This window comes from Asparagus officinalis, chromosome 3 (assembly GCF_001876935.1).
Source record: "Asparagus officinalis chromosome 3, Aspof.V1, whole genome shotgun sequence".
Classification (NCBI taxonomy): Eukaryota; Viridiplantae; Streptophyta; class Magnoliopsida; order Asparagales; family Asparagaceae; genus Asparagus; species Asparagus officinalis.
Window position 1 is genome coordinate 111718364 of NC_033796.1, and position 16123 is coordinate 111734486.

The 16123-nt window shown below is 41.8% G+C and overlaps 1 protein-coding gene across 1 annotated transcript; it reads left to right on the forward strand.

Annotated features, from left to right (window-relative positions):
• LOC109835612 lies at positions 1237 to 2064 on the forward strand. Its single transcript, XM_020403582.1, has 3 exons — positions 1237 to 1453; positions 1556 to 1864; positions 1950 to 2064. Exons 1-3 carry the CDS (start codon positions 1350 to 1352, stop codon positions 2062 to 2064), a joined length of 528 nt encoding a protein of 175 aa, XP_020259171.1. The 5' UTR covers positions 1237 to 1349.

The following is a 16123-nucleotide window of genomic DNA, read 5'->3' on the forward strand; positions in this document are numbered from 1 at the left end:
TGTTTGTGTTAATAAACTTGTTAATATGCGTCTTAATTTGCCCAAATATATTTAATTTTTAACTCTTTCTGAATTATAATTTTCTTGTAGGGCTAAGATAACACACTTGAGAATTCCGGCCAATTTGTGTTATTTTCGAGATTTAATTGATAAGCGAATAAAATTAGATGAAAGACACATAAAAGCCCTACAGACGACACCTTTTCACAGCTTTCTCAATATACCCACATCCTTGAGCAATGAGCAAATAGCAATTGATTGCTTGATTCAAAATTTTAATCCTGATAAATGCTCATTCATGATTGAGAATAAAAATTGTGTGTTCGGTATAGATGATATTCACCGAATTACCGGATTTCCAAAGGAGGGAATTCCGATAAAAATGAGTGGGGCAGCGGCTAATACAATCTACATCTATTTTGTAAAGAATTATAAGAAAGCCGATGAGGAAAAGAAGGCGGTGATTTCGGGGAAGCGCGATAGAATGGCCGAGATGATTGTAGATATGATTAATGAAGACCCTATAATATGTGTGAAACTTATTGTGGCTTTCATTATCGGCTTCATATTATGCCCGCGGACATGTAAGACATGTCCCTTGTGGGCGTTTAGATATGCGGAGCAGTTATCAACTTTGCATAAATATAATTGGTGCCATGCGGTGTTCACTCTTCTTTGCAAAGAGATGAGTAAATCAAAGAAGTCTCTTAGTATGCGGGAATTAGGTCAGCGCTCAAATGCCGGGTACATGGGTGGTTTTTCCTCCGTTTACTAGTGAGTTACATGAACATTATTTGTATATCTTCCCGTATTGATAATGATTATTGTTTATGCACATGCTAATGTGTAGTTTCTTTTTTGTAGGTTTGGTTTTATGAAAAAGTAGGGGAATTAGAGTACACTTCAGATATTGAAAGGTTACCGCCGTTCTTTTGTGTGAAGAGTACTGGAAAGTGGAGGAGGTTCCAGTGGAGGAGGACTACTATGAACAAATTATATAGAGTCCCGAAGTTGGTTACGGATAATGGCCAAGAGAATAATCCTCTTATTCATACGGCATCGCCAATAGTATTTGTACATATCGTTGCTCTAATAGTTCATTATTTTATGTCCCTTTTGTTAGTATCTATGTTTGCAACTATAGTATACGTACTAATACTAGCTTTATTATGTCAAATAGGAATCAAGGAAAGCTGAATTAATTTTTTTAATTGCGGAGAAGACGTACGCGTTGAATGAGCTCACTACAGAATTACGAGAATTAGAAGAGCGTAGTGCTAGATGCCAAAAAAAACCAAGGAGAAAGAGGATGACGGAAATGTAACTGAAGAAAAAAAATCAAAGAGGATATGGAAGCTAAGGAATATGAGAATTTGGAAGGAACTGGGGAAGCCGATTTATGTGATGACTTTGTGATGAGCGCAAGAGACGTGAGAATTTTAGAAGATGCTCGGTGAGTTTAGTTTTTTAAATTTTCTTGCAATTTTAATTTTTATATTTTCCATATAATTCTTGTGTAACTCTTTGTTAATTATATGCCTTCTCGACTCTATAGAGATGTTTCTCAAAAAGATGAAGGTTGTAATGAGAATAACAGAGAAACGCCATCTATCAAAAGGGCTGTCGGAAAGAGGGAGAGGAAGGATGGACCCTCTGTTACTTCACCTTATATGCCTCTAGATCAACCAAAGGAAGGCACAAAGAAGAGACGTGTCATCCAGATATTGGATAGTCCTGAGGGGGAAAAAAAGTGCAAAAATCAAGAAGGCTTCATACCTACATCTAGAGACTATCCAGGTAAGGCACTGGCGTTTGATTATGAGAACAAATTAATTGAAGACTTTCTACAATCGAGAATGAACAGGTAACTGTTACTGACTTATTCTAATAATAATCTTTGAATTTACTTAATTCTAGTAGCAATTTTCTCACAATGTACTTGCATATAGTGATACGTACATTTGGAAGTGTGCCGAAGCAAGTGTATCTCGCTTAGATGCTTATATACTATTAACGGGAGGTGAACTCAGTGACGATGTAGGTTCTAAACAATTGTGTTATTGATTGTTTGATGTTGTATATAAAATAATTTATATTAACTATTTTATTCATTCATGGTAATTGATTGTTCGACCGCAACACCTCTTTTGGTCGACCGGAAGCAGGGTTCGATCGACCGAAGTTTTCTTCCGGTCGACCGATTATAGGGTAGCGCCATGATGGCTTTTTCACCTCTCTGGCCGGTCAACTGCGGTATCTATGCCGGTCGACCGGGTCGAGGTTCCAGCTCCAATTGGGACTCCGTTTTGACGTAGTTTCCTGATTTATTTGGACTAGTTATTTACAAGATTGCCATCCACGTTGTTAGGAATATAAACAGGATTGTTTTAGGGTTTCTAAGCAATCAAATTGTATTCTTAAAGGGGATTAAATAGATTGTTCTTTGATCTAGAGAGATTGTAAGAGAGAGATTTGTAATCTTTTATAGTCATAATTTAGAGAATGTATTTTCCTTCCCCCAAATCAATTTTTGTGTGTTTTCTATTGTCTTCTTCACAACCCACTCTTGATAATTCTACGATCAAGGGTGCTCGCTCAGCGACTTGTATCAACAACAGTGCACATTCTATGAATTTTAAAAACCAAAATTTAGCTCATCAATGGATTACATGGTACTTGTTGGGCCTATACTTTTGATGATGATTTGTCAAACAATTTATAGCTAATATGTTTTCTAGTTTCCGTTGTGTTGGTTTTCGCTTTTCAGGTAATTCAACACACGACTATCAAGAGTTAAAGATTCAAATTCATGTGTGTGCATTCACCTAGGTATAAAAGTAGTTTGCTTACATATATTGTATGTTTATATTTAAGCTCAATATGTAAAACACGACACAAATTTGATGTTTTATATCATATAAATGATTTTTCATTAAACTTTGTCACGATATCTTTTATTTCATGTTTACAGCTCATTCATACTTTATTATATATATATAATGGATGCATGATATATATATATATATATATAAAAACTTTCCCCAAAGTTTTACTATTCTTGGAATTGATTTGATATTTTTAACGTATTTTTAAAATAAGCTCAAAACCTGTCATATGCCATGTATCAGTTTGCGGTCGACCGTCACGGTCGACCGCCACGGTCGACCGCCAGCAACAAACTTTCTTAGTATGGCTCTTATGTGATCGCGGTCGACCGTGAATCCATCCAGAGACTTTCGCGGTCGACCGCCAGCTTTCAAACCCTATTCTTAGCCTTTTTTGTGCCTCGTGGTCGACCGCGAGATTTCCACGGTCGACCGTCGATCTCATCATTGCCTTTTAACGGCTATTTTCTGCAACAGCTTTCTGAGGCTATTTTGGTCTTTTTAAGTTGGTTTTGGCTGATATTTTGAGTGGGTATAAATGCCCCATTGCTGTTCTCTTTCAAAGACATCAAGAGTTTGTTTTTACATAAGTTTTAACAAGAGATTAAGAGTTGTTTAAGAGCTGTTTAAGCTAATTTCCTTAATCTGTTCTAAGAGAAGTTTTCTACAACAAGAAGAAGCTTTCAACTCCTATTTGGGATCATCATCTACTGTTCTTCTTGTTTATTGAGAAGTTTCCTAAACTCTTTCTTATATAGCTTATTGATTCATTTTCATAACTTAGCTATATTTTATTTGAGTTGCATATTATCTATTCACTGTTATCACACACACAATATTGAGTTTAATATTTTCATACTATATAGTGTGGGTTGTGGGGTGTGATTTAGTGAGTGTGAGCTTCATTGTGTTCTCATTTATTATCGAGAACAAATCATTTTGTTTAATCATTGGTGTGAGTATCACTTGTAATGCACTTGTACACCGAGAGAAGTGTGAGGCGTGAGACGGGGTCGAATCCAATAGGAGTGGCGTCGGTTGACGAACCTAGGGAGAGGTTGCATCCGAGCACTTGAGGAGGAGAACACGGGCTAGGTCCCTACACTTAGTGTGTAAAGTGTGATTGCATAGTGTGAGAGTTTTTGGTAAACTTGTAAACCGAATGTGTAGAAGTTCCGGCTTCCAAACCGGATTGTGATAGTGGAGATCTCCTCGAGGTGAGGAGCGGGCACGTAGGTCGTGGTGACCGAACCTCGTAAACATATCATTTGTTTGTGTTTTACTTAGCGTATTTTTTATTTGTGCTTATTCATATCATTCTTGCTCATATCTATCTTATATCATTTTTGCAAGAACAAATTAATCAATATTATTTTATTGGCATTTAATCGGGATTAGATTAGCATAAGACCCTAATCACTCCCCCTCTAGGGTCTAACAGTACCATCATTTTGCATAGGGGACCACAAATGATTGTGTTTCACCATCGACGTTGGCGATGTATTTTGGCAGATTTGAAGTTTTAGTCTCAACCATTCATCGATTTCTTTCATCTCCAATTTCTACTATGATTCCTATATATCTTTACTTTATTATCAAAGGCTACATAAGATAGGAAGAGATCATATTCTTAAGAGGTTCTTGCATTGAGAAAAAGAGAGAGATTTTATCCTAGGATTTGTATGAAGAGCTTATTTGCGATTCAATCCCCAGATCCTCGCCAACATCTTACCATCACAATTAGCATCTTGGGATCGTTTCAATGGGGAGAGTTGCCCTTGGATTCAACATCATCACCACTTCTTCATCGAGCTTCACTTCTATTCTTTTGAAGAACGGTTTGCTTAAAAAAGGATTGTAAGATCATTTTGATTTCTGCTTAGACTATTTTTTTTCTTGGTTTGTTTTGTCTTGTTTTTACGGCATACTCAAGCCGGTGCTAATTGAGGGTTGGGACTAGCTAGGACTAGGTGTTACTCATTTGTAAGGAGTTACGTTAGATGACTGGTTTCGAATAGATTGTAGGGCGTGGTCTTTGTAAACCTATTAAATGGAGTTATAATTCAGGTAAACTTTAATCATAGTGAGAAAGCTCATTCGTGAGAAGAAAGAGTGGACGTAGGATTTCTATCTGAACCACTACAAATCTTGCTTGTTTTCTGGTTTGTTTTCTGTTTGTTTTTCGCTATTATTTTGATATTATTTCCGCTGTAATTTCTTTGTTTGTGAATAAATAATAGCAAACCTATTCAACCCATCTAGACTTAGGTCTCAGGTATAACATTCATTGCCTCCTTTGAATTATTCTGATTGCTAGATTTTTTTTTGGGAGTGATATAAAAGAGATCTCTCTCTTCCAAAAGCCCTAACCAAAGGGCCAGATCCCAGGCCATCATCCTGATGGTTTACGGATAAAGCCGGCCCGTCAAAGTATGTTAGACGCAAGCCATAGCTGCAATATGTATGCAATAAAATAGCTGACGCAAGCCATAGCTGCAATATGTATGCAATAAAATAGCTGTAATAAGTATGCAATAAAGCAAACTGGGCACAAGTTCATACTAATGTGTGGTACGATTTTCAATAGCATTTATTTGCCCTTTTTTTAAATAACATCTATTTGCCTTGTTTAATCTTCTTTTGTATATTTTATTTTTAAGGATTAATTGAACGTACATTTCTAGTCTTATGGTGGTGAAATGACATGCACCCGTAACTTTTGACTAGCCTAGGAAAATGTAAATTTAAAATAAACGTTCCCCTTTTCAACTGTTCAAAATTAGACGAAAATGGAAAAGAATTATGGCTTGTGACTAGACCTCTCCAAACGGGCCAGCCCGACCAACCGAGCCCGGGCCAAGCAAACCCATGGCACGGACCTAGTCCCGAGCGGGCCGGGCACCAGACCCGCTGTAATACCCCAACCCTTGAGAGGGTGATGTGATTAGTATTGATAGATTTGATTGGAATACTCATACCACCAAGATGCATCTTCTTTCCGAGAACCCAATTCCTAAAAACTCTAAAGTTAAGCGTGCTTGGTCTGGAGAAATTCTAGGATGGGTGACCCCCTGGGAAGTTTCCAGGGAGCACGTGAGTGAGCACAAAACGTGCTGAAAAGATATGTGGTTGTTTGTTAGGCCAGTCCATCAGATCTAATAGCGTACCGACTCCGGGATTCTGGGGTGGGACGTTACACCCGCCCAGTCATTTTCTTTTCTTTTTTTTAATTTTTTAAGAGTAAACCTGATGACACATTTCATGAGTCTAACAGTGTCATAGTTTCAATTACCGAGACTACTGAGGATGAGGATTGGGAGAGTAAAGATTATCGGATATCACCTTGAGGCGTTGTCTAACATTTGTTGTGCTTTTCTAAATGGTGTTTGAGGTGGTTGGGGCTGCTTTTATGATGAGCTTTGAAAATATGGCCGTACAACGCACACTTAGCCTTCTGGATGAGAAGCCTACTGTGTTGATCCATGGTGATTTCTATCTTCTCAAAGAAGTTTCACACATCGGATCTCGGCCTTTTAGGAGCTCTAGATGCAAAATCATTGTCACTGTATTCGTGATCAACATCGGTAGAAGGAGTAACTGTAGCTCCTATAGTAGGAGTATTAGGACTCGTTTCAACATCGGGAGTTAGGATTTGCCCTTCATAATCAGAGGAGGAAGTCATTTGATTGAAGAATTAGAGAGCAAAAATGAGAAGAAGAAAGTATTAGAGAGTATTAGAGAGAAGTAGATGAGTTTTGGATGAGAAAAATAAATAAGAACTCCATCTATTTATAGAGGCATCCCCCTTACCAAATAACTAAAATACCCTCAAATTTTGGCCTTTTTAAACCGTTTTTGGAGGTATTTTCAATATGGTCGTTATGGTCGTTCGGATCGGGCCGGTCCGGCCCAGCTCCGCCACAACGGTCACATTGCAGCCCAAAACTCTGTCTCGCCGAGCGAGACAGTAAACTTTTCTGTTTTGCACTATGGAACAGTGGAATACTCCAATGGGTACACGAGTCTAAACTGTATTCCCACCCTCAACAGGAAGTTTCTGGAGAATATTAATCTGAATATTCTTAAGGATAACCTGAGGAATTCTCAATGGATATACCAATTCAATGGTAAACGCTGAATTCACAAGAGCAAGTATCAACTTCAATTCAAGATCTCGACAACGGTCAAGCGATAAACGCGACGCCGGGAGAACGTTAGCTATTCTACGAAGAACTGGATAGACTAACAGCAGAAGAGGTTAAACATTGAAGCCATTTACAAGTCCTTTCATACGATCTATTCAGCCAAGCATTGAAGGGATCGTAAGTAAAATCTATCTTATCCAAAGTATCCCATGCTCCTCTATAAAAGAATGAGTCTGGAATACTTTGGAGGGGGTATCTGTAGGCGTCAAAAAATGCTAATAGATATCCCAAGCATAGAGAAGATCACTCAAAAATTCACAAGAAAGGATTTCATACTGTTTTGGAAAAATCAAAACAAGTATGAACTGTCTCGCCAGCGAGACAGTCTTTGCTGTCTCGCCAGCGAGACAGTGTTGAAATAGTCAAAACTACATTTGTAACTGCCCTACACGTGTCCATTAACTGCCAAGGGACGTGGGAAACATCATGGGCGAAAATCACGTGGATAACTGCCAAAATAACGGAGTTTGAAACGTGAGAGAACAGTTACAGCGAGAAACTGCCATTTTCCGAGACAGCATTTACTGTCTCGCTGAGCGAGACAGCAAATTTACTGTCTCGCGGGTCGAGACAGCAAACGCTGTCTCGCCCAGCGAGACAGTAAACACTGTCTCGCCGTACTGACTTCTTCGATTGTTAAGTTTTTGCAGTTACTGACCCTTGAGGCTATAAATACCCCCCTAGGGTCACTTCTGACGAGGATCGAGCATTTGTTAGAGCATTCCAGAGCAGAGAGAGCAGAGATTTGAGTTCTTTTCTTGCAACGCCTTGAAATTAAGCTTCGACTTGATTTTAAGAAGAACGACTATCTTACTTCGATAAGATATCGTTTCAATTTCTACTTCGATAACGAAGTTAGAATCATAAGCCCCCTCTTCACGATCTGTGAATCGGCGGTCCACGAACCAAAGCGTTCCCGGCACAGGCAAAGTCCCACGAAAACGAGAATTGATAGACGATTTTCGTGTTTGTTTCTCAAGAGTTGTAATTTTTGTTTTGTTGTGTAGAAAAAGTCTTATAAAAAGATTATTCTTTCGAATTTGTTGTAATCGAACAAAGTTATAATGAATTCCACAGCAGCGACTTTTGAACCAAACAAGCTGGCGACCACAGTGGGAGCCAGCGGTCTCGCTGCCGAGACCGCGGTGTCGCAACCGATCAAGATCGTCGTCAATGAAGAGATCGAATACGAATTCGATCAGGCGAAGTTTGAGGAGTATTTATCATCCTCATCCGCGAAATCTTCCTCGTCTCGCAAATATAGGAAGATTTCGAAAACTTTCAAGTCTGCAATTCCAACGGAGGCCGCAGACAAAGATTCTGGCTCGATCGTTGTTAAGGAATCTCCTTGCAACGTCCCTGCTCAAAACGACTCTACACCAGTTACGGAGTCGTTGATCAATAGCTCACCGGTGCTGACGAAAAGAGCTCGTCAGAGACAGCGTCAGCGCCGTGCTCGACAATTGGCTAAGGCCATGCAACAAACCGACGGGGTCCATTACTATGCGGACCTAGAGTCGAGGAAACAGAAAGCGGTTCAATTGCCCCAACGGCAAAATAATTGTATTTCTGCAAAACTTACGACGGAGGAGTGGACTCTCGTCAAAAGGGCCCGTTCGACCCTTAAGGAACGGATACAAAGGCGTAAGGCGAAGGCTGCCCAAACTCGCGCTCTTCGTCAACAAGCGCAAGGAACCAAGAAAGAGACAGTGTCTGAAAAGTCACCGAAGAATCGTAAAGTCTGGATGCCAAAGACGCCGCAAGCATCTGTTCCGGGCCCATCTACTGCGTCGTCGGTGAAACCCTGGGTTAGCCCAGATTTGTCTAAGTTTAAAGTGACAATGGCAGATCGCCTCGGTCCTTCGGTTGACGATCGAGGCAAAGCCCCAGTTAAACAACCATCAGATGCTGCAAATAAACCCATAGTGGTTTCATATGCAGGGGGTCGTAAACACCCACCTGTCAGAACCTCACAAGTCCAGAACGAGAGAATACCAGTTCACTCTCGTTTAGGACCTATGAAAACTCCACTCCCGCAAGGGGGTGGATTCAAAAATTCAACTTTGGATCGCTCAGAGGCGACGACCAGTCGTCCTATGTATGTTAACAAAGTTCAGAGGCAAAAGATAGGTTGCTCGAATCACAATAATGACGAGCTGTACTATCAGAAAAATAACTCAAGAAAGAGGATTGTCCGAGAGAATGAGTCCCATTGCGCTTGCGAGAGACTCATCAAAGCAGTGCTGACAGAATGCGGATGCTCTAAGAATAATTCAACAAGAGTCTCCGTATTTCAAAGATTGTCCAATGAAGCGTCAAAACCCAAAATGAGACGTTTCAACAAGAAAAAATCTGTAATCCAACGAGATGAATTCCCTGAGGTCACTATCAACATGACCAACAAAGGAAAGAAACAGTTAGTTAACCCCGACCCTGATTTCTCTCCGGGAGGGAGAGTTGAGCAGGGTCTTTCTCAAAGGATGGCGCGATTACAAAGAAGAGCCAACCTACGACGAGATTACAAGAGAATGCACGAGGGGTTATCTTCGGACGAAGAATTATCAGACACTTGTTCTGCTGTCGCTTCTGACGACACCACATCCAGTGTTGGACAAGCCAGAGAATCATTTGCAATTACGCCAGATCAATTGGCTCACATGCTGCAGGAAGCGTTGGCTAAACAACGCGAAGAAATTAGAGCTGAATTCAAAACCGAAATAGAGTTGACCATGCAGCAGATGCGGGATTTGCAGGTTCAGCAACACCAACCGGAAGGAAGCGTTGGCTAAACAACGCGAAGAAATTAGAGCTGAATTCAAAACCGAAATAGAGTTGACCATGCACCAGATGCGGGATTTGCAGGTTCAGCAACACCAATCGGAGTCAAGCCAAAGAGCAGAATCCAGTCGGCGTAATGAAGAGGATGAGACGATATTTGAAGATCCTCCTCCAGATAAAGACAACTCCGGAAGCGATCCGACCAAGTCAGCCACTCAACCTCCACAGATCTATTTGAAGAAAAGCGAGGAAGAGGACAAGAAGATGCACGATCTTGAGAGCAAAGTCAACGCTTTGATGACGGCTCAAGAAGTGAAGAAAACGGGCATCCCATACCCGTACCCGAGGGAGTGGGACCTGATTCCTTATCCCCAGAAATTTAATTTGATTAACTTTACTCCTTTTGATGGCAGGGGTTCACCAACTCAGCACTTGATCTATTTCAAGTCGCATCTCGGCGCAATATCTGGGAACGAAGCCCTGATGGTCCGGTCATTCGTAGGAACCCTTCGCGGGCCTGCCTTCGATTGGTACCGACGCCTTAAGCCTGGGAGTATCACTAGCTGGGCAGACATGGAAGAGTTATTCCTCACCAATTTCTTCGACGACGACACGGAAGTCTCGATCGGCACGTTGTTGGATGAGAAGCAGAAGGATGGGGAATCGGTTGATGTCTTTGTCAAACGATTCCGGGACAAAGCGGTGAACTGCAGAGATCCACTCACTGAGGAATTTATTCTGCAAACATGTCATAATAACCTGTCCTTGGATGTATTAGAAGTGGTGGGGGTTGTTCCCTCTAAAACTTGGAAAGAGATGAAAGTAAGAGGTGAACAAGCTGAACGCTTCCTTAAGAGAAAGAATTTGGAGCGAGGTTTGCCACCAGCTAATAATCAGAATCAAAATCAAAAGCAGAACTTTAACCCTCGAGGCAGAGGAAGAGGGTCTGTAGCCGCTGTGGACGCACATCAGACGTCACAACAGCCACCGCAACAACCGCAACAATCATCCTTCCAGTTGGCGCCAAACCAGAATCAACAGCCTTCGAAGCAGTTTAAGAATTCTGAGCCCAGATTCCCAAAGGAATACTCTTTCAAAGATGATGAAGTTCCGGTCATCTTCAAATACTTGTTAGAGAACAACAAGATCAAGCTTCCACCGGTCACAAACCAAGAAGAAGCAACGAAGATCAATGACCCAAAGTATTGTGCATATCACAGAAGGGTCCACCATCCTACTAAGACATGTTATGTTTTAAAGGATAAAATTCAAACATTGATTGATGTTGGTATTGTGACACCGAAGCCAAAGGAGAAGAAGGTAGGCGCAAACGCGGTCTCTATTAGCTTCGGATCGGTTCCTTTGTCCTGGTTTCAAGCCGAGCCAGTATCAAAGGTCAAGATGCAAACCATCAACGATGACCCTCATGGACAGCGCCAGAAGGGGCTCGTATCTCACACAGCCCCCAACGGCGAAATCCTTTGGGTTCATCCGGATTTGCTTGAAGATGAACAGTGGACGACACCCACATCAAAGAAGAAGTCAAAAGGCAAGGGAAAGGAGAAGTCCTGCTATGGAGCCTCGGCGATTCCCGAGAAGAACGATGAGGATATAGCAGCTTTATCACTTTCTGATGGAGAACAGGAAGTTTTTGCTACAAGAAGTGGAAACGAGTACCATTATAGGTATCCGGAAACCTCAGATCCAAATGCCAAAACTCTTACGGAGCTGGGGGTAGCCATAACTCCACCAGTAGCAGCTGAAAAACCTCAGAAAGTTGTTAAGCAAAAAGAAAAAGAACCTCAACACAGAGAGGTTCAAATTCCGAAGCAGTCTCGTTTTAGTCGACCGATTGGACGAGACAAACCGGAAAGCTCGAACGCACCATATCGTTTCGACGTTATGGCTCAGCTGGCTAATATCCCAGCAAGAATCACATTGTACGAGTTGCTGCGCCTCTCAAAAGAAACCAGAGAAGCTTTACAAGAAGCTTTGGCTGATTCTGAAGTATTCTTAACTCAGGTCAAGCCAGCTCCTGAAGAGCCAGAATCGTCAGTGCAGCATTGCAATCTGGCAGCCACCAAATTTCCTTGCATTGCTTTCACAAAAGAAGACATGCAAGTCAGGAATTCAAAGCATGATAGACCGTTATATTTTACTGGATATATCGGTTCGAGCATGGTTAACCGGATCCAAGTCGATCCGGGTTCCGCTGTTAGTATCATGCCACTTCGTTTGATGTACCACCTCGGAATTCCCGCCAGCAAGTTAGCCTCCACTGGAACGGTTATCTATGGTTTCAACACAAGCGGGTCACGACCGTTGGGAAAAATCCGGGTGAAGTGTCAACTCGGAGATCTGAAGTCTGAAGTCACCTGCTATGTGATCGATGCGGAGACTTCCTATAACTTACTGTTGGGTCGCCCATGGATCCACGGTAATCTTATAGTTCCCTCCACCCTCCATCAGTGTTTGAAATATGTCGACACTAATGAGGAGGTCAAGACGGTGGTCGCGGATAAGCAACCATTCAAGGGGTTAGAAAATTACTTTACTGACTCCCTTCTTTATGGTGCTGAGTCCGAAACTGAACCATCGGCCCATGGCACGGACAGCGGAGAAGAAGCTGATACCGAAGCCGGGCTCGATTATAGTGAAGGTCTTGTACTAAATGACATTGAACCTCTTGTAATCGATCTTGACGGTGATGAATCGTCGGACGAAAGTTGTAACTGGCAGCTTGCCGATGAAATAATAAACCATGATTTAGAGTACTCGCATTGTCTAGATGACGTAATGCAGAAATTGTATGACGACTCTAGTCTACATATGCCACTTCGTTCGTCTTGTACGGCGACGAAACACCTCCAAAGCTCATCTGGAACAACTATGATCCTACCCGCAAAGGCAGGGGGTGAAAAAGAGATAATCTTTGGAAAAGGGGAATCATCCCCCACTCCAGATCATTTCTTAGATAGTAATTCGGATGAAGAAAAACCCGGGCGACACTTCTCTCGGTATAGTTCTCAAGCGAATGATTATATGATGAGTCGAGGCTATGACCTTTCACTTGGTGAAGGCCTTTATTTTGGTCAAGGTATTAGGGTTCCACCCCGTTCTACCTATGTACCAAAAGGAAAACCAGATAATTACTACAGTCGTAATAGAGGTCTGGGTTATGATTCATCCGAAGACGATTATGGCCAACAGATTATTAACCAATTAATAGACAGGAGTGGACATTCATCCGATACTTCAAATTGGGATTCTGACGTGAGCATTGGTGAAAGATTCAAATCCCTAATGTCGAACATGGCGACGGTTGACCCTTCCACAACAGAAGAAGACGATCAGTTACCTGTTTGGGAAGATCCATGGATGCATTACATGAATATCCAATACGGTGATCGATTTGAGCAAAGAGAACCTCCTACCGAGGATAAAGTGGTTCAAGTTAATATGGGTGACGAAAATAATCCGAAGCCTATATTTATCAGCGGTGATCTCCCGCCAGACGAAAAAGAGGAATTAATTGCCCTCGTTAAAGAGTATATCGACGTTTTCGCATGGAACTACGAAGATATGCCAGGACTCGACCCAAATGTAGCAATGCATACCCTTAACATAAAATCGGATGCTAAACCTGTCAAGCAACAACAAAGACGGTTTCGTCCGCAAATTATGGAGGCAATAGAAGCTGAAGTTAAGAAGCTAATTGACTCGGGTTTTGTCAGAGAGGAACAACATCCTGAATGGTTGGCCAATATCGTTCCAGTCCTCAAAAAGAACGGAAAAATCAGAATCTGTATTGACTTCAGAGATCTGAATACAGCATGCCCCAAGGATGATTTTCCCCTACCGATTACGGACGTCATTATCGACAACACATGCGGGTTTGAAAGAATGTCGTTCATGGATGGATTTTCTGGGTATAATCAAATCAAGATGCATCCGGATGATGAAAAGCATACAGCTTTCAGAACACCTCTTGGCGTCTTTTGTTATACCGTTATGCCTTTCGGTTTGAAGAACGCCGGTGCTACGTATCAACGGGCGATGACGAAGATCTTTCAAGAACACCTTAGGAAGACAGTCGAATGCTACGTTGATGACCTAGTCGTTAAGAGTCGTGATAAAAACGACCACATTAACGATCTGAAGACAATGTTCGAACTTATGAGAACTCATCAGTTAAAGATGAACCCGACTAAATCCTTCCTTGGAATGTCGAGCGGTAAATTTCTTGGGTTCGTCGTCACCACAAAAGGTATTCATATTGATCCTGATAAGGTGAAGGCGATAAACGAACTGCAGCCTCCAAGAAATCTTAAAGAACTCAGAGGATTGCAAGGTCGATTAGCATATATCCGTCGGTTTATATCGAACTTGTCCGGAAAATGTCAACCGTTTTCCAAACTCGCAAAGAAAGGCGTGTCGTTCATTTGGGATGAAGCATGTCAGAAGGCATTCGAAGATATCAAGAAATATCTAGCGAATCCACCTATTCTCGTTGCACCGAAATCGGGCAAGCCGTTTTTGATTTATGTCAAAGCGACGAGCCATTCGTTAAGTGCCTTACTTGCACAAGACGACGATAACGGTCACGAGCAAGCTGTGTATTATCTGAGTCGTACATTGGTAGGAGCTGAGTCTCGTTATCCGATGATTGAGAAGGAATGCCTCGCTTTGGTATTCGCGATTCAGAAAATGCGACATTATTTAGTCGGACAGACGATTTATGTCATTTCCAACATAAATCCCGTCCGAGTGTTCATGACCCAACCGGCTTCCATGAATTGGCGTTTGGCCAGATGGGCTTTACTCTTATCGCAATATGACTTGTACTTCAAACAGCAGAAATCTGTTAAAGGACGAGCTATTTGCGACCTTCTGGCAGAAAACCCTACGAAGGATGTAGTCGAATTGTACGACGACCTGCCAGATGAAACTCACGAAGTTAATACCACCTCACATCAACAAGTGTGGCAATTGTACTTCGATGGGGCTTCCCGATCAACCAACGTGGCAAGTGCACCCGGATGTTCTAAAATCTCCTCAGGAGTGGGGGTCGTTTTAGTTTCCCCGGAAAAGCACGTCTTGCCTAGAGCATATTCACTGACTGAACCATGCTCTAATAACGTAGCTGAATACAATGCATTAATAATCGGACTTAATTTCGCCAAAGAGCTGGGGGTCGAATACCTTGAAGCTTTTGGAGATTCTCAACTGGTGGTTAATCAAATACGAGGAGAGTATGAAGTCAGAAATCGAGACCTGATTCCATACCACCAGGTGGCCATCGAAATAGCAAGCTCGTTTGAAGAATTTTTCATCGAGTACGTTCCGCGTCTCCAAAATACATACGCGGATGCATTGGCAGCATTGTCAGTATCCTTGGCTCAACCTCCCGAAACAGAGCAATTAATTACAGTGAGGACTCATCAGCTTATTGTTCCAATCTACGATTCGAATGCTAAAGAGGTATACTCAACTGGAGTTGAACCCGAAGTTCGAGATTGGTGTTTTCCTATTATTGACTACGTCTTACATGGTATATTACCTGAATATGTAAGAGAAAGGGAATCGATTCGGGGAAGAGCGCCGAGATTTTATTACAATGCCACATCGCAAACGTTGTATCGACGAGCTTATGATGGTCTTTTACTTCGTTGTCTATCCAGTAAAGAAGCGGAACAAGCACTCAAAGAGGCACATAATGGGATATGCGGTGCACATCAGCCCGGTCCTAAACTCTGCGACCGACTTAGGAGAATCGGATATTATTGGCCAACTATGGTGAAAGACGCAGTCGATTACGCACGACAATGTGAAGTGTGTCAATTGCATGAAAATTATATGCACATACCCCCTGAATATCTGCATCCTTCGGCGACATCGTGGCCGTTTGAAACTTGGGGAATGGATATAGTAGGTCCTATTTTTCCACCTTCGGTTAAAGGGGACCGTTTCATTCTGGCAATCACCGATTATTTCTCGAAATGGGCAGAAGCAGTTATGTTATCAAATTTATTAAACACCACATCATATATCGGTATGGTGTGCCAAGGCGAATAGTGCACGACAACGGTCCTCAGTTTGTGAGCAACGCATTTATCAAATTCTGCGGTAAATTCGGGATTAAGGACGTTTCGTCGACTGCTTATAATCCTACAGTCAACGGATTGACCGAAGCTTTTAACAAGACCATCATCAAAATTCTGGCAAAATTGGTGAAAACCAATAAGCGAGATTGGG